Raw genomic sequence first — 23,961 nt, 5'->3', positions numbered from 1 at the left:
AGCCGCTACCAAGTGAGACTGAGGAGAGAGCCCATAATGAGAGTGTAGTGACTCCAGTCCACTTGGTGGCAGTAATGCACCTTCAGGCCATGACTTTTTACCTGCAGTGTTAAGGCGTTTACACTTTGCATCAGTTACTCTTCCAGCCAAGCACACTTTACAAGATTTGTGCAGAATGAACTGTGGCTGGGATGGAGAAATTCCACAATTACTAAGACAACAATGGATCAAGTCGTTGACTGACCTTAAAGGGCTTTCGATGTTCCAAGTGAACAGGTGTTTAAAACCATGTGACTTTGGACCACCTGTCAATGCCCAATTGCACCACTTTGCTGATGCTAGTGATGTAGGATATGGCACGGTAACATACCTGAGGTTACAGAATGAACCAGGTGATGTATATGTATATTTCATTCTTGGAAAAGCCAGAGTGGCCCCACTAAAACCAGGAACCATCCCTCGTTTGGAGCTCACTGCTGCTGTCTTAGCTGTTTGGGTAGACAAGATGGTAAGAGAAGAATTACAGCTTCAATTGCAAGAATCCTGTTTCTGGACCGACAGCACCACAGTTTTGAAATACGTCCACAATGCGAACAAAAGATTCCGGACATTTGTGGCCAACCGAATATCTGTCATTAGGGAAGCATCAAACACAGATCAATGGTGGTAAATCCAAACGTCACAAAACCCTGCAGATGATGCATCTAGAGGAGTGACAGTCCACAAACTTTTGAACAAGACATGGTTGTCAGGTCCAGAATTCTTGTGAAAAGCAAAGAAAACATGGATGCACTGCAAGGTGGAGTCCACTATTGATAAAGGTGATCCAGAGGTCAAGAAGGAGATCTCTGCAAATGCAATACGCTTAGAGAACAGCAGTGCAACCAGTCAGCTGATCATGTATTACTCTGATTGGAAGAGACTGAAAGCTGCAGTATCGTGGATATTGAAAATCAAGAAGGCTTGAAAAAGGAAGAAACTTCTGTTGGATACTCCTCTGGATCTCAATTACAATGATCTGGAAATGTCGAAAGCCAGAGGCTTAATGGGACAACATTTGTCAACTGATGACCTGTCAATGGCAGAAAATGCTATCATCCAATTCTAACAAAAGGAAATATTTAACGATGGGATTTGTGCTTTGTTGTCTGGAAAATCTGTGAAAAAGAGTAGTCCCATCTACAAGCTTAATCCTGTTGTAGAAGACGGACTGCTGAGAGTTGGGCTGCTATGCCAGAAGAAAGCAAACACCCAATTATCCTGTCAAAAGATCAGCACATCTCCATGTTAATTCTCTGACATATCCATGAACAGATAAGGCATGGGGGGAGAAATCACATCCTCTCCAGTTTGGGGGAAAAATATTGGATCACACATCCCAATGAAGCTGCAAGAAAAAGCTTTTTGCAAGCGTCACAAAGGAAAAATGTGTGATCAAAAGATGGCTGTCCTGTCCAAAGAAAGAACTACTCCAGACTTACCTCCATTCACAAATGTCGGGGTGGATTACTCTGGGCCAATTGAGGTAAAGCAAGGCCATTCCCATGTGAAACGTTATGGAGTCATCTTTGCGTGTAGCTGTTCATTTAGAAGTAGCACATTCACTGGACACAGATTCTTGCATCAGTGCCGATTTATATGTCGGAGAGGCCCAATGTCACATTTCTGCTCAGAAAATGGCACAAACTTCACAGGAGCAGAGAAGGCGCTAAAAAGAGAAATTGCTAAATTGAACAATGGGACAATTGAAAAGGCTTTACTGCATCAGGACATCAAGTGGAGTTTCAAACCAACAACAGCTTCACATCATGACGGTGCTTGGGAAAGAATGATCAGGCTGGTTAGGAAGGTGCTGATATCTGTTTTAAACCAACAAACTTTAACTGATGAAACCTTGATCACTGTCTTATGTGAAGCTGAAGCAATCTTAAATGATCGAAGCATTACCAAAGTCTCTGCAGATCCCAACGATTTAAAACCTCTGACGCCAAACCATCTTCTTACATTGAAAAGGAAACCAAGTTTGCCTCTGGGACTGTTTGACCAAAAGGACCAGTATGTAAGACGACGATGGAAACAAGCACAGTACATTTCAGATTTATTCTGGAAAAGATGGGAAAAGGAATATCTTGCTTCGCTACAGGAAAGGCAAAAGTGGAACAAAATGTAATCTTGCAACAGGAGACATTGTTTTGATTGCGGATGCCACATTGTCATATTGCTTATTACCAGTGTTGGGCTGCTACCTGGAAAGTTTAGTGAGCTAAGCTAATGTTAGCAGTTACTATACATTAAATGAAGCTTTACTACACTAAAGCTAACGTTAGCCCCTAAATAAAAGTTTTTTTGTGATTGTTGCAGGCAAAAATCTTTGATTATGCGGCCCGTTGCGATGGAATATGCGGGATATTTATGCAATTTTATGCAGTGAAACTGCGGGAACTTGCAAAAACTGTGGTTTCATCGTGGCTTCATCGCGGGGTTTGCTGCTTTTCGACGATGTTCACGTCGCGTAATTACATCACTTCATAACGTTCCCATGGCAACAGGGGAAAATGGCTGCTCTTGTGTTAAAGTAAACGCAACATTTTTCAACTTTCTGCTAAGATATATGGGACTTTTTTGCAACGAAAATGCGGGGATTATGAAATCATGCAAGCCCCGCATATTTTGCGTGGAAATCGGCAATTTATGCGGCGAAAGTGCGGCGTATTTGAAGAAATGCCCCCCCCCATAAATAAATATGCGGACTTTGGCTGATTATGCATTGAATTATGCGATCGCATAATTGTGTTTTTCTGGAGAGACTGATAAATGTAACTAGCTAAGCTACAGCAACATTTTAGCAAAATTTCTATGAATTCATATAACGATACATGTCTGCGTATGGCGGTGGGGTCAGTCATTCTCAGCAGTTTTATTTCAGACTGCAGCAGAAAGCGCCGCTGGGCTTGATCAAGATGAAATAGTGACAAATGCCGGTTCAGTCGGTTAGCATAAAACCTAACTGGTTTAGCCCCGTACACAGGACCGGACCGGTGAAACCAGAAATCTACCCTTCTCTAGTTTTTTGTTTTAAGTTTTAGTTAAATATGCCTTATTATGTTTGTTGTTTAATGCATATCAAAATCTCTATCACATCAAATAACATTTTTGTGTGCGGTCCATTAGGCTGGCGTTTTGGCATCAAAGGAGGTCGGTCCGGTCTTTTCCCAGAGGACCTCACCCAGCCATCTGCGGCCCCGGACTACCACTGTATACACCTTGAACGACGAGACGACAGGAGGAAAAGCATGAGGGGCGCTAGACCTGTCAGTCCACCCAGGGGCCCGTCTCCAGGTCTCATCAGCAGACACACGGGCAGCACTGATTCAGGACGGCCCCGCAGAGAGGCCTCGGCCCCGGAATTGGTTCAGAGATCAGCCCAGAGCTCACTCCAGGGCTCAGTCTTAGACTTGGAGATCCTCTCAGGCATGGCTGAATTTGCCATGAAATACTTTAGGTATGATAGAAGAATGATAACTGTTGTTGTTGATTATCTTGGTTTGAGTTCATAACTTCATGGCTTATTTTGGGCTACCATTATTTGTTTATTAAAGAGTGGGGACTACAGGTCTGCCAGCAAGTGGAAGGAATTTTTCAGAGGCGGTTCAACACACAGGGGTAAGACTGTACAATCCCTCTAACATCATATATAGTCCCTCTTTAAATAAGGTGCTGTCCATTGGTTTTAAAGGGGTGATAGAATGATTATATAGGGTATTTCATGGTTTGTTTCATGGATTTTATGGGCCCTGAACTACCCTCAGAATATGGCTCTATTGGGAACAAGTAACAACAACAAATATGGTATGCTCATGAATATTTAGATGAGCTGCGCGCTGATTGGTTGAGCGAACCACATACACATACATTGGAGACAAGACAGCAGGTCTCATATTTCAGACACTGCAATATTATACATTGTTTATCTACTATTTTGGTATTAAATTCACTTCTGAGACTTTTTTAAGCAAGAAATCAACTATATAAAGCTCAAATATGGGCCGTTTTACGAAAATTGATGGCTAATTGCAAATTTGGTAAGACGTGTCGGACTTCAGGAGCTCCACACAGTCTGACGAGAAAGCGGCAGCCTGCTGGGCTCCATACCCAGGGCAAAGTTATCGTTTCTGGGTTACTGGACTACCGGGGCTCGGGGCTGCCAGCTGCCGGCATAACTATAGTATATTTACAATTTGAATTTCGACACGGCATGTATATCACAGCTACTCTAAGGTCTTAACAAAGCTAACACTTTTGTCCGATTTCAATTTAAGGCATTTTTGTGAATTTCAGAGGTCTCGTTAGGAGGAGGCAAGCTAGCTCTCATTGATAGAGCTCCATCCAGCTCACTCACAGACAAGAGGCGTTTATTTCCCCGATTGTTAGTTTAAATAACTCAACACACATATCCATTATAAGATTAACTGGAACCTGTGGTAAGAGATTGCTGGCGTAACAAGCTTGCTGACCGCGCTCTCACTCACACACACCGCCATTTAGCAGGAAGAGGGGAGCTGCAGGCCCTGGAGCTCTGTCAGGGCAGCGGCGTTTGGTAGTCCAGTAACCCAGAAATGGTGACTTTGTGCAGGTATGGAGCACCACAGGTATGGAGCACCGTGGGCTGCCGGCCGTGAAGGAGCTCCATCTAGCTCACAGCGGGCCAGGGTCTGTGAAGAAGGACAGGCCAGGTGGCGAGGCAGCAACCCAGGCCATCAATTTCCGTAAAACGACCCATATTTGACCTCTACATAGTTGATTTCTCGCATAAAAAAGTCTCAGAAGTGAATTTAGTGATGAAATAGCGGACAAACAATGTACAATTTCTGAGATCTGCGCGACCTATTCAGAAGACTACCTGATCTCAGATCAGTGGTGTAGCCTATGTAAATGTTGGGGCGTGACAAAGGTAGAGACTAGAGCCAAATGAGGAGGAGCCTTATTTGAGATTTGCCCGTTTTCAGAGGCAGTTTCAAATTGTTGGTGTGTCAATGGGACTTAGAGCTTCTATGTATGTCCTATTAACCCTCCAAACTGTCGTTATTCCACTATGACAAGGTCAAATCAGTTTTGCATTCTATCACCCCTTTAATAGTTGTGCTTATTCAAATCATATGTCTTGCAGAGTTCAGACTGTTGTTGTCCGTGGTTTCAGATCAAGTCCTCCACAATTTACTATGAACATACTGTAAATAATTATTATTTTCCAATCTAACATTTTATACTAATGATACTATCAGCTCTACTGCAGAACAGGCCTTCTTCAGAACACTTGCTTTTTACCTCCAGACCTCCAGACTTTTATTCATTTAAAGCTTGTTATAAACTTCAAAATGATATATAAAATATCTGTATTTCACAAGAGCATGGAGCTCTGATATTATTACTCCGATCCAAACTCTTGAAATGATGACATTTAAATATTTTCTTTCTTTTTTTAAAGATTATTTTTGTGCATGTTGTCTTTATTGGAAAGCTGCTAGTATAGTGGCACCCATGTGCTTAGAAATGTGGTTAAATAGCAGATTATCCTACAAATCTCATGTTGAACACCTCACTCCAAAATTAGAAATTCTAATTGGATTATTATATTGGAACACAATTAGTCTTATTGATGTCAATTAGACTTCCTAAATAAATACAACTCTGACTGCATTGGGTTTTGTTCATCCAGGTTCCCATACAGGAGTCTCTCATTCTGTACAATGATCCTGAAATCAATGATTTATCTGTCCAGTGCTTCATGAGTGAGTGCATCCACACTAACCACACTAATGCACACTGAAACCACTGCTGTTCTGTTCCTCCGTCATCCTCCCATTTATCTGTCCCTCCAGACCTGATGCAGTTCATGGGTGACATGCCAATGAAGAAGAATAACATCCAGTCAGACTGCATGCGCCACATCTTACTGGTCAGTTCAAACAGTGTGTCTAATGGACTGCATTCATAGAGCACTTTTGAGTTTCTTCTTCTTCTTCATGTCTCTGAGTTTGACGAACTTCAAATCGTTTCTCTCTTCTGTTCAGTTAGGGAAGGAAAAGGAGCTGCTGAGAGATGAAATCTACTGCCAGGTCATCAAGCAAACCACCAACAACTCAACCAAGTAAGAGTGTCATTTATTTAGGTTTTGGGTAACATTTTCAGTACATGTTATTTCTGAGTATTAACAGGAAATAAAGGAATTCAAATACATTCGTAAATGAACCAAATATCAGTAAGTCAGTCTTAGCAGGCAACTGGTTAAAACTGATATTTTCAACAAATAAAACAACAAATGCCTCTGTGCTCATGAAATACAAACATACGGCATGCTTTTAAGCTGCAATAATTCATTTTTTTATTAACAATGGATCAAATGACTATGGCTAATAGGAATGTGGTCGCTTGTAGTGACAGACCCACAGACACTTACCACCAACTCCCTCAGCTGCACAGAGCTTTTATATATGTATTATTCTTATTTTAGTTAGGACAGATGACAGTGTAAAGGTAGATTGGAAAGGACGGGAGAGAGCGTACATTATTTTTCTGTGAGACATGCAAGGCATCTAATGATAACAATGTTTAAATGCGCCCAGGAGCAGCAGACGATAGCAGCTCTTTTCTGCTCTCTGCTCTGTTCACAGTAATCATTTTCTCATTTATTATATGTTATTTCACCAATAGTCTATATCGTGTCGTTCCACTTCTGGGATTGCTCCTGGAAATTCCGCCGGATGCATGTATTTCCGCCCATGACGACTGTGATTGGTTTAAAGAAATGCCAGTAAACCAGAGCACGTTTTTCTCCCATCCAGGAATGCTTTGTAGACTAGCCAGACCCTCCTCTGCTCTGCAGCGTGTGGATGGTCTGGCAAAGCGAGACTATTTCACCAACAACCCATCCACTATTAATCAGAATGTTCATTTTTATGACTCGATCCGTAGATAGTTAACTGGTTGCTGAGTATCACTAAACCCACGGACGGAGCTAGCATGTTGTTTGAATCATGTGTGTCAACATGGACATGAATATTGCGGTTATGAGGCTTATCCCGTTTTAAATAATATTTGGGATATGATGTTTACATGGCACAGTGATAAGTCATGTTCTTTATATCTTCGTTAGACTCACCGACAGCTGTCTGCTCTGAGTGCATCCATCTCTCTCTCTCTCTCTAAAATGTTTTTATGATCTGGTCATGATATGATAAAAGTACGCTAGGAGCACACTCTCATACACAATTTTGCATTTTAAGGGTTTAATTAGAATTCAAAATGTTATTTTCTGTGTTGTGTTGACTTCACAGATCTTCCTGTACCCTCGGCTGGCGGCTGCTCAACATGATGACCGGCTTCTTTCTCTGCTCTGGTACTCTGCAGCCGTATGTCACACGTCACTTACGCAACATCTCGCAGGACTACGAACACCCATACCAAGGTAGAAGAAACACAAGACAATACATACACAATACCAGGGCGCGATTTGTGAGAGGGGGCGGGGGGTTTCGATCATGCACAACAAAACATGCCAGCATTAAATCCACCTTCCAATACCACGGATATACTCGGCCAGCCATGCCAAAAAACGTATTTATGAACTTCACAATCCAATGGACAATAATCTCTGAATGAAATAGCACAACGTGGTGTCAACATAAAACACAGCGCTTTCAAGCTGGAGAGCAGAGTTCACTTCGCTCAGAAAACAAAATTCTTCAGCAGAGGCAGGGATATGTAGACCAGAAAGGGGGAAATCCCACGCATCCCCCGCGGGAAATCACACCCTGCACAATACTACAAAGGTTCTTCACAAGTCATTGTAATGTTAAAAAAAGCCTGCTTTATTCAGATATATATATATATATATATATATATATATATGATGTGTCTTTCAGTGCACCCACTCTTTATAACATAGCATATGTGTCCTCAGAGCTGGCGTGTGTGTGTCAGGATAACCTTCAGCGATCTCTCCATTTTGGCGGCCGCCGTAACATCCCCTCACACGTAGAGATGGAGGCCATTCTGGCAAGTTAACGCACACACTCAAGCAAATAAAATCATGTCTTTCATGGTGTATTTCAACTGTCCCATTCCATCATCATTATCTGCATTTACAGCCGAACTGATTCTGAGCGTCTTGGCTTTCTGCAGGCTGGCAAAACATCTCGACGTTTTCCCATCCAGCTGCCAGGAGGAGTGGATTTCCCCGTCAAGATACGCAGCTTCAGTGTAAGATTATTCATACCTACTGATTAGAGCCCGAGCGATACAGGATTTTTAAGGCCGGATATCGATACAAATATTTGGTGATTTAAAAATACGATATTCTGATATATCGGCCGATATATATATTTTTTTTAAAAATCCAGAAACGCGTAACAAAACATAAACAGATTTCCCTAACATTAGTTATTTGTAGTTATTTAGGAGTCCTCACTAAAATAATATGATAATGTTTTTTTTGTTTTTTTTTATCATTCACATTTTTTTTGCCTTTTATAGAAACAGAGACAAAAACAACAGTGATCTCTCACTAAGCAAAAACGGGAGGGATAACAACAAATGAGCGAGAAAAAAAAGGAGAATATATAAAAAAAATATATACATACACAGGGTAAACATTGGTCTAACTCGTCTCCATATCTTTCACATATCATCACACCAGTAGCACAAATGATGAGTATTCTACCGATGAGCTCTTGACTGCTATTCACATTATAACATTACAATATAGGGACAGTCATCCCACTACTGTGACCTACTGACACCTATACACTAAAACATTGACATTATCCAGTGTGGACTATACAATATCAGTCATCTCTCACACATCTTAGTAGTATCAGTTCGTCAAATTTTCCCCCATTAATTATGCAATATTGCATTCATGTAGGGGCCCCATATTTTCCAAAATACCAAGTGTCTGTTGTTCAAGTTAAAAATTAATTGTTCATAGATGAACATTTTGGTCATTTCTCCACACCAGTCGTCGAAAGGGATGATATGCTTTGTTTTCCAATGTCTTAGCACAATTCTACAACCTGTGTTAAGGGCCATAGAGTCTGTTGAACTGACAGGCCTACCCCCTGCTGGTATTATGCCTAATATACACAGTGCCGGGTTCGGTTTGTCGTCATTTGACATTCATATAGCATATGCATCAGTTTTATTGTCACAACAGAACAAAGGAACATCAAAGTGTATTAAAGTTCTGATAAAGAAAATGTATAAAAAAAAAGAATCAAAGAGTGTTGCCAACAGGGAGGTTGTAGAGCGCCCTCTGGTGGACAGACTACGCAACGCCAACACTCAGAACACGGTTGAAGGGGGTTTCGTCCGTTTTTATTTTATTTTTTAAATATTAATTTATCAGAATCATTTATGTCATTATAAATGATTCTGATATATATATATATATATATATATATATATATATATATATATTTATAGGCATTATAAATGCAGATACCGATAGTTTGGAAAATGCCTAATATCGGCCCGCCGATAAATTGGTCGGGCTCTACTACTGATCTATGAACAAAACCAGAGTTCTTTTATTTATTATCAATATCTCCGTGGTTGTGTTTTGTATTTTCCTCCAGATGGCAGCAGATGTGGTAACAGAGTTCTGTAAAGAAATGGGCATCTCTGGTCTCGCAGAATTCAAAGAGTTCTCCATCATAGCCAACCGACACGAAGGTAAATCAAACTGATAGCGTTTCTAATTAATGTAGAATGTACAGTCAGACTCAATGATTCGTAGATGTGAGACAGTCTTTGGACTTTAGATTAAAAAAGGCTTCGTTTAGCTAGTTGTAGATAAGAAGTCTTTATCCTGAGTTAAATGTGATTCCTTACTTTTACAGATAGATTCAGTGTCTTTTCCATTCTGATAAAACTAAACATTCCAGAACATCTAACTCTAAAAAGATTTTTGTTTGTTTGTGTGAATTAGCCAAATATAAAGGGGTCACATCATCCAAATTACATAATTATGTAAAAATTTAACAGCAACCTTCCTCCCTGGAAACAGTGCCCCCCCCCCTTAATCTGAATAATCAATCAATCAGACTTTCAATCAGAATTTTTATCGCACTTTTCATACATGTAAATGTAGCACAAGGTGCTTCATACAATATCCCCCCTGCCACACACACACACACACACACACACACACACACACACACATAACACAATATCCCTTCCCCCAGCCCCATTCACCCACCTACCCCTAAATCAACAAAAATGTATTCATTAAAAACAGGAACCCAGCTGAGGAAACGCCTTCATAAGTGAGGAAACACCAGAGGCATCACACTTCAAACCGAGATATGCTTAAATATATAAATAAATAAATAAAGGCTCTAAACAGTGGCTAATAAGTACATGAACTGTAGGTTGTTAAAAACAATCCATAAAATACAGATACATAGATAAATATTTTTGTATTTTAGTTTATTATGTTGGGGTGGCAGCAGAAATCTCAAAGAGGAACCTGAGCATATAACTGACACTTTAAAGATATGGAACATTATTAATTGAGGGAACCTCTTATATGCCACATTAGATCCGCGTTAAACAGATAAAATGATGAAAAGTGAGACAGATGAAGAGATCAGTGTCCTGTGCTCCTCCTCTGTCAGATGGGATAATCCGTCCCCTCCATGCTGAGGAGTATCTGTTTGACTTCCTGCTGGATGACGGCTCCATCTTCCTGTCCCTGAGAAGAGTAATGTGGAGTCAGCCTCTGTCCTTCAACAGTGACCTCTATGTGGAGTTCCACTACCAGCAGGTGACAACCACACACTGTAACTAAAGATGGAACAAGTCTACACTTCCTCCCGCTGTACAAAAAGTGAAGCCTAAATCTCCTGAATATGGGCGCTGTCATCTTTAATTTTATTCATTTTGGAGCCAGAGTCTACGCTGTAGTAGTCTAAATCCATGACGCTCCACTTCAGGGATTGCTCCATTGTCGCCGAAAATTCTGCTGAATGTCCCTCATTTAGGCCGGATATCCGTCACCTTCCTCTTTCTTTGTGATGGCGTTCTAATGCTGCGTTCCAGACACAATTTTTAGCCCGTAAGTTACGACTTCAAGTCACGTCTCACGACTTGGTAGCGTTCCAGTCAAAGTTACGACAAACCCTTCTAGCTAGCGGCTACTTAACGTTGACGTTAGCTAGCATTAGCGGATACTAGTGATTTTTAGTCAGCGACATATTTTGGGCTTCATTTAATAAACATAGCCTGTAGTAGTACACAGTCGTATGTGTATTGTTTTGATTACAATGTGCGGAATTACTTTACGTTGCCTATTTATTTCTATTTCGGCGTCTGTACAGCATCAACAGGGGTCGCCATTGTTGTTTATGTTCTGGTACAAGTTCATGGGTAGTAAGTTATGGGTTTGACTGCCGTTCCAGGGCACTTTCACGGGTAGAACGTTGTGAAAACACGGGTTACGGGTTGCCTGGAACGCAGCATAAACTCCGGTGGATTTGTGAGGACTATGGTTAACTGCTCCTCAGATCTCTGCAGGGTAAATCCAGACAGCTAGCTAGACTATCTGTCCAATCTGAGTTTTCTGTTGCACGACTAAAACTACTTTTGCACATACACATGTTCCACCAAAACAAGTTCCTTCCTGAGACCATTTAGCAGAGGCACCGTGGCTCCGTCCGGCGCTTAGCACCACCCAAGACGATTGTGATTGGTTTAAAGAAATGCCAATAAACCAGAGCAGAACCACCTAAAATGACTGAAACCATCTTTGGGAAACATTTATTTGAAGTGTACTTAGATTTTTTAGTTTTTAGCCCATGTCCCATCCGCTAACATGGACGGGGCGAGGCTTATGACTTATGACTACAGCCAGCCACCAGGGGGCGATCCAGATGTTTTGGCTTCACGTGTCAAACGCCGGGTCACTGCAGATTTTGATCTGGCCCACATATCAATTAAGGTTCACAATACATTTTGGCCCATCTAGTAGTTAATGTCACTTTTGCGACGTTTTTGTCACTTTCTCCGACCTTTTGGGCACTTCTTTTTTATGTTGGCTGGGGAACTTTTCTCCTGACTTTTTTAGGACTTTATGTTGACCAAACTGTAAGTGAGAAGATATGCAACAATACAGTCAAAGATATTTGAATTTTCGATGAAATGAAAGCCTGTCAATAAATTGGTCTGGCCCTTGATTAATTTGATTCCAAGTGTGGCCCTTAGTTAAACTGAGTTTGACACTCCTGACTTATACAGTCTATGCATCTAGCCTGGTGACAGGAGCATTATTAGTACATCCACTGGTCCATCTCATTGTTATCTCTGTGTGTGTGTGTGTGTGTGTGTGTGTGTGTGTGTGTGTGTGTGTGTGTGTGTGTGTGTGTAGCTCCTGGGTGACTACCTGAGTGGGCGGCTGTCGCTTGCTTCTGCTGCAGGTGGTTCCTCATCCGTCCAGCAGATAGCAGAGCTGGCAGCCCTGCAGCACGTGGCTCAGGGACTGAAGGATCCGCCCTCACTGTGAGTCACACACACTGACAGTCACAATAACACAACACTGATCAGTTTAGAAACGGGAGATTTTATTAAGCAGCTGTAGGAAGGCATTCAGAAATGTCAACAGATGAGGCATCAGCGCACACGGTGCAACAAGCTCACGTTAATAAGCTGTTTAAACCAGGGGAGACTCGTTACCTCAACGTTACGACGTTACCTCATAACATGAATAACGTCGGGGTTAAAATCCCGTTTCTGGTGAACAAATAAATGAACTTGGCTTTCAGTCTGGGGTTTATCTCAGACACCACACACACTGTGTACAAAACTTAAAGTTATTCCACCAACTCTGCTCCGGTCGCATCTACACGTCTGCTTCCTCTTTCTCTGTCTCTCTTCTGCCCACTTTAAACACACACACCCACTCGCACAGAGCTCTCTTAAAGGAGCCGCAGCACCATTTTACAACAAATGCCTTATCGCGCTGACCGAGTCCGACCCAAACATCATTTCTAAATATCTGTCCGAACCCGGCCTGGCCCGTCAGGTACCGTCGGGTCCCGTTGGGCTCAGGTCGGGTATCCGCACTCTAATTGACACACAGTTAGACACCGCCCTGGCCCTGATTGGTGCATCTGAACATGGATTTTGCAAATCACACTCCAGGCTGTAGGTGGAGCCAGAGGAGCTGGATTTTTTTTTTAATGACCTGCTTCATGTAGTTCTACTGGAACATAGGGTCAGTTTCAGCAGATATGACAGAAAGTTAGTTTTATAAGTCTTACCTACTGCACCTTTAAATGCTGAGCTGAACTCCATGAATATATTGTGGCGAGCTACATGGAAAGATCCACTCAAAAGCCGAAGTTACTGATTTCCAAGGTAGTTTATTGCTGTTTTGCACAGACTCGATGCACAGAGGCCATCAATCCACACATAAATAGCCATAAAGCCATAAATAAACATGAACACGAAATCACCCAAACAACACTGAAACACAGATAACATAAATGCACACCGAAAACACTAACAGAACATCATTTACACACTTAAACTAGGACCGGAACAGTTAAGAACATTGTCCCATGATCCTTTGCACTGCAGTGCAGAACAGTCAAGACAACGGCATCCTGCTGGCCCTTACAATATATTCATGATAGCTTTCTTCTATCTCTGCCATATTGCCTCTTAATTTTAAAGGGTCACACCACTGCTTTTACTTGTCAAATTTAAGTCACTAGTGATGGGGGGGGGGGACGACTCAGTTTTTCATGGCTCTAGGGAAAAACAGCAAAAAAAAAAACTAAAAAAACACCTACCAACAGCTCTAAAATTCACTGGTTCACACAAACCGAAATGTAAAAACAGTTAGTAGTTTTTAAGGGGAGTTCCATGCTGGAGCTACAGTTCTAGTTGTAGTTTTTTAGACATTTTAATGTGTAAATGTTACATTCCAGCTGATTTAAATAGCTTACGTTACTGAATTGTGTGAACAGTTAACTTCATTTAAAATGTAATTTCTTGATTTATCAGCCCAAACTATCGTTAAAGCTAAGCAAAGGCCGGAAAAAAAGCACGAGACGAGGGAGAGGAGAGAGACGTAACATCTTTTCTTTCCTCCTCCCCCTTCTCGTCTTCACTCCTATTCCCCCAGCCCCCTTTCCCCACCTACTACCCTCTACCGCCAGACTTTACTCCTCTAAAATCAGGGCTAAAGTCTTGTGTGAACTGGGCATTATCTTCTCCCATCTATCTCCCATCCATCCATCCTCTCTCTCTCCTCTTCTGAGGTGACATGGCAGCTCAGTGATTGGCACTGCAGCCTCACAAAAAGGAGAAGCAAGTGTGGCTATACTCGGGGTGATCCGGTTTCCTGCCACAAAACACACAAAAATGATTGAAATAAAATAAAATGTCCCTTATCTGTCTATTTGTCTTTTAAAAATAGGATGTTTTTAAACTAACACAATCATTCTGTAAACTGAAGCTGGTCTCTCAAATGGTCAGAATGGCCCTTTGACACTGGGCCACTGGGGGCGAAGGGGGGCATGAATTATTGCTTCTACTCTGATTCACATCAAATACAAAGCATTGCATGGATAAACTCCATCTAACTTGGTAGCATTGATCAACCAACTCTTTCCAGTGTGCACTCATATCACAGTACAGCACTAACTTCATTTTAAAACATATTTGTGTCCGTACACCATTCAAGACTTTGTGTATGTAGTGAAACTGTGGAACTAAAGCAATGTCCAAGCATGACCCAGTTTAAAATAGTAGTACAAAAATATGTTTTTTACAAGGTACAGAGAGGAGGGGGTTCTGTTCTCACAGATGATTTATTTATTTGTTTACTTACATTATTTATATATATAAATATGTAATTTTAAAAATTATTTCTTTTTTGTGGTATGTAAATATACATATGTAGGAAATTGATTTGATTGATTCATTCAAGTTGACTAATATGCCGACTCTTAATGTGGTCTAAATGCTGATTGTATTTCTGTACCAGGCCGGAGATGAAGGAGTACCTGCCCTCACAGGACGGCCTCAGCAAGAAACATGAAGAGATCCACTCCTTCTGTCAGGGCCAGATAGCTGCCATGCACACCCTCAGCCCTCAAGACGCCAAAATACAATTCATTGGTGGGTAGTCTCGTCTCGTCTCCTCTCCTCTCCTGTCCTCTCCTCTCGTCTCCTCTCCTGTCCTCTCCTGAATGGAGGATTGTGCATGGGGCTATAGCTACGAACAGATACAGAGCGTACCTAGATCCAGAGCTAGGGGAGGGATGTATTTTTTGTTTTCAGGTGGAAACACTAGCTTGGGGAGGTTTTTTCTTTGGAATTGTTCATTTTTGGTCCAAAATACAGAAAGCGAAAAGAGACTGTTCACATTTTATTGAACTTTTTCTTTGCGACGGCAAAGTTGGCCATCTGGCTAACACGCAGGAACTGGGCTCAGGGAGCTGGTAGTGTGGAGCCAGTGCCGGTTCTGGAAGGACTGGTCAAGGCCCGATTGAGGGTGGAACATTCCTACTACCAGATGATGGACAATTTGCTGGATTTCAGTCGTTTGTGGGCTGTAGGGGGGCGTGTTATGCTCCATGGGGGAGGATGGAGAGTTGGTAGTTAATTTTTGATTAAGAAAAGCACATATTTGTTTGATAGTTTTTGGGGGGGGGGTTTTTAAAAAAATTTTGTTTAGGTTTGTCTTTGTCTTGTTTTTTTGTTTTTGATTTCTGTGATTGTGAATGTTCTCTGAAAATGGTCCAATAAACGGACTTTGAAAACCAAAAAAAACCCCTCTTCTCTCCTGATGATAATTGTATTTGTCTGCATACTCGGTCTTTCAGAGTTTCTGAGCACCCTGCCTCTGTTTGGCTCCAGCACTTTCTTGGCCCAGAAGGTGAGCCAGCGGGGCTGTCCCTCCCCATGCATGGTCAGCATCAGCCAGGAGGGGGTGCTGTTCCTTCACCCAAAAACACAGGTACTTTCAGCAGCCATAGCACTCAAACACTCTCCTACCAATCACTACTTTAATGTCACTGTCTGTGTCTGAGCACATTGTATGGCGATAAATATGTCATTTTATCAATATTAAAGATTATTTGTATGGAGTCATACTTGGTCCAAGTTTAAATCTGTGTGCCTGTGTGACTGGGTACACTCTGGTTTGATCAGTTCACTTTTTGATAGCATTGCTATAGACATCATTGGTGTTGGACATTTTTGCCATATTCGTGATATTAAAATGATGTGTTTATTAATTAATTAATCGGTAAAGTAATTCATGATTATAAGGTATACATTTTTTTGCGGGAATGTACCTCTTTAAGGATGTCAGTGTCATTTATGTGTTTTGTTATATTTTTAGTGACATTTTAGTTTGTTCACAATGTACCTCCGTACTTACACCATTTTTGAATGATGAATCCAGAACAGGTTTAGGGGTACAATTTTCTTCCAACCTGCTTTCCTTAAAAGGTGCAATATGTAATACTGACAGCTAGTGTTTAAAATAGTTACTGCAGTACAAATTAAAAATTCTGCAGAGAGTCGTCTCTCCCGCCCCCCTCCTCCCCAGACTCGAAGTTCACGGAGGTTGCCAGGCTGATACCGGCGCATCCACAACAATGTTGCTAGCCATTACTTAACAGCACCGCGGAGTAGCTAACGTTAGATGCTGGCTATATTGACAGTCATAAAAGGCCATGCTCCCGCAGAGCTCTGTACCCACCTGACAGACACACTTTTTTCGGCTTATAATTACTGTAGGAACCGCTAAAAACACAACAACCTTGCCGTCCTCTCCACCTGACGGACAGACACACTTCCTTGGCTTAGATTTACGGTGGAACCGCTAAAAATAACACTAACATTAGCTACTTTGCCGTCCTTGCCACCCGACTGAACACACTTTATTGGCTTAGAAATACGGCAACAGTCGCTAAACACACTGCAAACTCATGGTCCTCTTTCCAATTTACAGCCCCCCTCTCTTGGCTTAAAATAACTCAGCGTTGTCGTCTACGGCCGCTGAACAGGCTACACGTTGTAAACAGCCGTGGCCCGCTTGCCTGGTCCTCCGGTAACGTTAGCAGTTAGCAGGGTTAGCATGGCGGCGTTAGCCAGGACTAGTCGGGATCACTTTACTGGCTGTCTTAATTGTTTTTATGAGTAACCAACTCAGGTACTCTTGCTATATAATTCAATGTGAGTACACGTTGAAATTACATAAAATGCCCGTCCCTTGTGGCCGTGATAAATTAGCCTGAAGCTAATGCTTAGCTACCTGTTGAGGAGGAAATTAGCCAACTCGGCGTCCTTTTGGGCTCTAAGCTGTCTCCATCTTTCAAATACATCTCCAATATTGTTAGAAACATGCCTGTTTTTTTATGTCGGTAGTCTATCTCCGTTGATCCTGTTGGTTTGTTTGCTGCTTTCATGGCTGTCCTAACTTTACAGCTGTAGCGCGATGGGTTTACGTTATTACAGGTATATCTGGCAACCCGGCCTGGCTGTCAAACAGCAGTTGATGACTAAACACAGGCCAAAACACAAACAGAAATTCTGTCACGGAATGGAAATTTCAAAAGGAGAAAATACTGGCATTAGCATTGCTGTCAGAAAAGATAGTATTTCAACTAAGCATGTTTCCTTAATATCTGATGACACATTGGGGTCATCTTTGGATTTATTACAGTAAATATATTACATATTGGACCTTTAACAGAGTTGGAATTCATGCCCCTTTAAAAGTATTTTTGTCCTTTTTTATATCCTGTCCATTTAAAAAAAAAATCCAGTATTTTCAGTAAGAAAAAAGTCTTACAGAAAGTCCATCTTGTCAGGTTGTCAAAACTTCAATGTGAAGCAGCATCTACTAGTACTAAAAAACATTCCCGCAGCTGAAGTGAATTAAAGTGAAGCAGAAGTGTATGACACAGATGCCCTACATGCATATAGCCAGCTGAAGATTAATGTTTCTTGGATAGATAGGTACACATGTAGAATAGATTTTACAAGTTACAAACATAGTATATATTACAAAAGGAAATATGTAAAATATTAAATATGAAGTAACCAATGTGCAAGTAGCATAACAGTGCAAGTCTTTGTTCTGCAGGAGCGAGTGTTTCTGATTGCTCTGGTGGACGTGCAGTCCATGCGCACTCTCCGTCCCAAGAAACAAAGCAAAGTGCCAGCTGTGGCCATCAACTACGGCAACCCAAGCCGACCCAAAACAGTCACGCTCCATCTCAAACAGGTAGCAACTTACAGTTGCGTCTACATATTCACGTTGTGTAGTACTGTCTATTCTGTTGTTTGTTTGTTTTTTTACAATCTAAGTCTGATTTTTGTACTCTCATGATGTGATCCAAATATTAATGCTGTTCCTAATTTCTCTGTAGCATTGCAAAAAAAAAGCTTCAGTCACTCACATGATATTTTACAACAAGATCGAAAAAAGATTCCATGACGAGCAGTGGGAAAAGGCATTTATAAATAAGTAGTGGTGTCCATGTGAAATAAACGCTGCCTCATGTCAGATTTTTTGTACTATGTATGTGTGTGTGTGTGTGTGTGTGTGTGTGTGTGTGTGTGTGTGTGTGTGGATAACAAGCTGGACTGGAAGGAGAATACTAATATCATCTTTAAAAAGGGCCCAGTTAGTATCTGCCCGGTTCAACTCTGAGATTTTCTCGCATTGCACAGTGCTGTGAAGGAATAATTTCTGAGATTACGTTATGTTCTGCCTCTGTTTAGAAGTGGTGAATGTAGGCTACAGCTCACAAAACTTAATACTATATAGTGTTGGCAAATTCCGTTTTTATTGAGTTTCCTCTTCGCGAAATAATAGACATTGAAAAGCGTATGGGCCTTTTATTTCACCAACCTTATTCCACACAACAGTCGCGATGTTACTTTTCTATCCGCTCGTGCGCCAGGAAAGTGTTGTAAAGCGTTCTGCATGTGGCGTCTGCGTGTGACGTGCAGGTCACCTTCCCACAAACCACGCCCCCAAACACAGACACACACGCATACATACAGATCTGTCTCGCTTTATTAGATAGATACAACCACCACATATCGGACCCTCATGTTACACTACTTTATACTTCTACTCCACTACATCTCAGAGGCAAATACTGTCTCTTTGCTCCACTCCACTTTATCTGACAGCTCTTGTTACTTTGTGGATTTATAATATTAATACAAAATATAATCAGGGGGGAAGCTGCTAAAGCCGTATTGGGATTGTAATTGTTTCTGCAGCTTTGTTTTTCTTTTGTAAGATAATGGTTGGAAACACACTTCCCTTTTCACAAGAAAACATTCACAAATATGGTTTAACAAATTTGAACAAAGTTAACAAAATATACATACAGTACAGCTATAATGTGGTTGCATATCCCTTAGCCCTTCACGTCAATCGACAAGCTTTTGGCAGACCGTAGGTTGGATCTTTGACCACTCTTCATACAGTACAAATGTAAACAGACACATTTTGAGGCATATGTCCACAAGAAATAAAAATGATGAAAATGTAATAATGTCCATGCCGGGAATGTTCCTTACAACTACTGCATATATAAACTTTTCAACTTACAAACTAACCTTAACTGTATATGTTTGATCATGTATAGCCAATAAAACATGACATATTTCCTTTTTTGTCACGGAGGAGGTGAAACTCGGACCCAAATGCAGTGAAGACAGAGCAGAGTAGCTTTCAAAGATTTAATTAAGCAACGGGTACAACAAAAAAACGTGAAGAAACAGGCAAAATACCTCCCGCCATACTGTGGATTACAAAAAAAACTAGGGCTGTCAAAATAACACGTTAATTTAAAAAAGTCGAGAAGTCATTGTTCCTGCTGAACTGCACAATCTGGCACAGTTTATTGCTCTTATAGTGTAATTGGTACCACGCGTTGTCCAAAACTGTTTTTTAGATGGAACTTTGTCACTGGCATCAGTTTATTTAGTAAAAATCACATGTATATGGTGGATAGAAAGCATTCAGTCATAGTTCTCGCAGTAACACAGTTTCCTGAAGGCAACATGACAGAGGAGAGTCTTCTGCCTTCTTTATTAGGCTGTCACTCATAATTCCACGCCCCTCTGAGTTGAAGCCACGTCCCCTACGCAAAATCAGGGCCAAAAGTCTGAAACTGAAAAAAACTGAATGTGAAATGTGGAACTGAAAACAAATGAAAATGAATAATTTATTCAAAATAATTCCAGAATTTAATCTAAATTTTATTCAAACTGAAAGAAAAATTGGTACACTTATTTTTAGTTTGAATACATGGTTTTATTTTTCAAGTTTTAAACCAAAACTTAAATTTTCAATTTCAAGCTTTAGGTTTTTCCAACTATATATATATATATATATTTTTCAAATTAACAAAACATTTGGCCCTGATTTAGTTCCATACTGAAACAGACGATACAGGCAACACAAACACCGCTGCACGTGAAACTGGTAAACTACAGCCTCGTGGTGCATTCAAAGTTATTGTTAAATGTCCTTTTCCCATTGGTGGTTGTTTTTGTCGTTCAACAGCAATTTATTAGTGAAATAAGTTATTGCTATTGTTATACATTATTATTAAATAATTTCATTTTGATCATATGGCCTTAGCAATAAACAAGCCGTTCTTTAATGTTGCCGACTGTTGTTTAGTACCCTTCTTGTTTTTTTTTAACTTTCTTAAAAAGTATCGGTCCAGGCACCATTAATTATGTATGCAATTCATTTCGATTAATTAATCACAGAGTATGTAATTAATTAGATTACATGTTTTTAATTGATTGACAGCCCTAAAAAAACAGGAAACACAGAACAAACTGGAACACTGACAACATAACATACCAGACAAGCAAAACCACACCACAACGGTACTCAACAATCCAGAACAGACCAATGATCCAACAAGACACAACGAAAACAGAGATTAAATACACAGGGTAACGAGGTTAAACAAGGGACAGGTGACACAAGGAATCAGGAACAGGTGTAACACATCAGGGTGGGGCAGACAATCAGATAGTAGGGAAAAAAACAGGGCAGGAAGTAAAACAAAACATAACTAGGGAGAAAAACAGATACTACAAAATAAAACAGGAAACACTACACAGACACTCTCAATCGTGACTTTTTTGGTGTACTCTAAGTGCTTTATGCTCATTTCATGATCATTCTGTCCTCTTTCTTAAATGTGCAATTTTAGTTTGTGGCAAAATCATTTTCTATTTACTGGGTTTTAAAACAGAATTTTGAATTTATTATTATTTTTTTTACAAATACAGCAGTGGGGTCTGTTGGACCCCAAACAATGTGAAAAGAAGGACATGTCATAAAAACACCAGGGTTAGGTTATTACAGTTAGATACTGGGAATTCTGGTATATGGTGAAATCATTTGTCAAACATAATCTATTAATAATCCTGGAGATGTATGCAGTCATATCTGATGTAATCTTTTGATCTCTTTCAGGCTAAGGAGTTGTGCCACATCCTTGCTCTGATAATGGAAGAGTTGATCCGACCACCAGTCACCAGCTCCATTTCAAATCACCAGTAGAGAGAGAGACACACACACACACACACACACACACACACACACACACACACACACACACACACACACACACACAGATGTACACAGACACACAAGTAGACGCACATACACACACACAGATGTACACAGAAACACAAGTACACGCACACACATACATACATACATACATACACACACACACACACACACACACAGTATTGAGAGCTTTTGTTAATCACTGGCTTCTGTAACTGACGCAGGAGAATACGCACACGCACACACACACAGACAGAGAGACAGACACACACACACACATGTACACACACACACACACACACACACACACTTACATGTACACACACACACACACACACACACACACACACACACACACACACACACACACAGTATTGAGAGCTTTTGTTAATCACTGGCTTCTGTAACTGACGCAGGAGAATACGCACACGCACACACAGACAGAGAGACAGACACACACACACATGTACACACACACACACATACACACACCTACACACACACTTACATGTACACACACACAAAAACACACACGTGTACACACACACACACACACACACACAGTATTGAGAGCTTTTGTTAATCACTGGCTTCTGTAACTGACTTTTGTGTTTACCCTTTTTGTTAATTTATCTGTATATCTTCTTTCTGTAATTTATCTGTATATCTTCTTTCTGTGTAACGTCATAAACAGTGTGTCATTGATGAAACGGACTGGATAAAAACACAAATATGCTGATTTTCTCTCAAGCGTAATGTTATCGGAGAGGGAAGTAGCTGAACTGTACTACTCTGATAATAGAGTGAATGAATGCAGGAGGGATTACAGTCACTTACCAGTTATTGTATCAATAAACCAATGCCTTAAAATGATTCCTTATGCGCATTCAAATTCTATGACCTAATTCTTGAAATGTTGTTTGTTAATTATTATTGGAAGATAATGTTGTAATGATGTCATGTATTATGTGAATACTTTATAAGCATTAAAAAATGTTGATTAATTTAGTCTCATGAGTTTATTTTTTTTTATATTTTCTTACAAGTATGGACAGTTGGAGGGACAATGTTAAATAGGCATACCCTAATGCCAATAAACCAGAGCACGTTTCCCAGCAGCTTGTACAGTATATCAGAGGTAGCACCAGGACAGGCTTGCGATACAGGGACAGTGTGCAGAATGTGTGTGCATCTTTATATTGGCTTCATAAAAACACTGTCATTTTCAACCTACTGACTGTTGATGGGAAGTGACCATAAAATGTCCAAAAGGTTAACGCTATAGCACTTTCCACACTGTACTGAACAACAGTCATGTGGATTTATGACTAACCTGGGATTTCGAGATACAAAGACAGAGTCCAACATTTTGCACTTATGTTTCCATGTTGCTCGGCCCTGAAGAAAAATGGAAAAGTGTACGGTAGGGAGTCGGGACACATTTTCATTTTCAAGAACACAGGGTGGACTTCAAGTTGATTATATCCAGGCCCCATTGTTCATTGGATCCCACAAACAGGACTCGTATTAAAGCCCTATTAGGAGGAACAGTTATCTTTGGAAAGTGATAAGTTGGAAAGCAGGTCCAGCCAGGGCTGACAGGTATTGATTTATAAACCGAGTGAAATTACGCTGTGGAGGTAGCCAGGCAACCTGACCTCAGTTTCTATTGACGCAGTAGTGACTGCAGGGACGCAGCCTGAAGGTTACAGGAGAGAAACTGCCTGTGTGTCTGCAGAGTCATGACTATCAAAATAAAGTGCAAGATTACTAGACTAAGTTGTAACCAGTGGTTTTATAAGTCATTTACTAATGGTTCATAGATAATACTTTAAAACTGTATAACACTGTGTGATTCCTTTTACTAGCAAGTCGTTATTAAAGGGCAGTGGGTCCACATTTTTAATAAACAATCTGGATCACAGGTTTCTAACTTGTACTAAACTAACTAAAAAAAAGATCTTACAGAGTTCTTACAACCATAGGCGTAATTAACAGGGGGGATGGGAGGGTTACAACACCCATGCCATCAAATATCTAATAATACTGTATATACAGTACTTTATATATAAAGTATATAAATTATATATCTCAATCATCAGTAACGAGTTAGCAGAATTGGACAAGCAATTCCAAGGGCCTGCATCCATAGAGTGCAGTACTGTCAATACTGTAAATAGTCTGAAAAGGTGGTACATGGGACCATAGAAACAGTGTCTGATAAACAGTAGTACATTGCAGTAAAGAATGATGATGAAATATTACATCCATAGATACTGTAATCTAATCGGTTCATGCTCCACGCTAGTTGGTGACAATGAATC

At 40.6% G+C, this 23,961-nt stretch overlaps 1 protein-coding gene across 1 annotated transcript in view; it reads left to right on the top strand.

Annotated features, from left to right (window-relative positions):
* Positions 1-22,585, top strand: part of myo15b (myosin XVB) — a 97,779-nt gene extending 75,194 nt beyond the window's left edge. Inside the window, exons 51-65 of the mRNA XM_078279998.1 lie at positions 3,172-3,502; positions 3,600-3,663; positions 5,717-5,789; positions 5,880-5,956; positions 6,072-6,148; positions 7,335-7,465; positions 7,961-8,055; positions 8,182-8,259; positions 9,633-9,729; positions 10,674-10,822; positions 12,422-12,552; positions 15,047-15,180; positions 15,888-16,021; positions 18,161-18,301; positions 21,539-22,585. Coding sequence (XP_078136124.1) covers positions 3,172-3,502; positions 3,600-3,663; positions 5,717-5,789; positions 5,880-5,956; positions 6,072-6,148; positions 7,335-7,465; positions 7,961-8,055; positions 8,182-8,259; positions 9,633-9,729; positions 10,674-10,822; positions 12,422-12,552; positions 15,047-15,180; positions 15,888-16,021; positions 18,161-18,301; positions 21,539-21,625 — 1,799 coding nt within the window. The 3' untranslated portion in view covers positions 21,626-22,585. The remainder of the gene's footprint in view (positions 1-3,171; positions 3,503-3,599; positions 3,664-5,716; positions 5,790-5,879; positions 5,957-6,071; positions 6,149-7,334; positions 7,466-7,960; positions 8,056-8,181; positions 8,260-9,632; positions 9,730-10,673; positions 10,823-12,421; positions 12,553-15,046; positions 15,181-15,887; positions 16,022-18,160; positions 18,302-21,538) is intronic.
* Positions 22,586-23,961: the final 1,376 nt, after the last annotated feature.

This window comes from Sander vitreus, chromosome 21, assembly GCF_031162955.1.
Source record: "Sander vitreus isolate 19-12246 chromosome 21, sanVit1, whole genome shotgun sequence".
Lineage (NCBI taxonomy): Eukaryota > Metazoa > Chordata > Actinopteri > Perciformes > Percidae > Sander > Sander vitreus.
The sequence above is the reverse complement of the archived record's forward strand: the minus strand, read 5'-3'. Positions and strand labels throughout refer to the sequence as shown.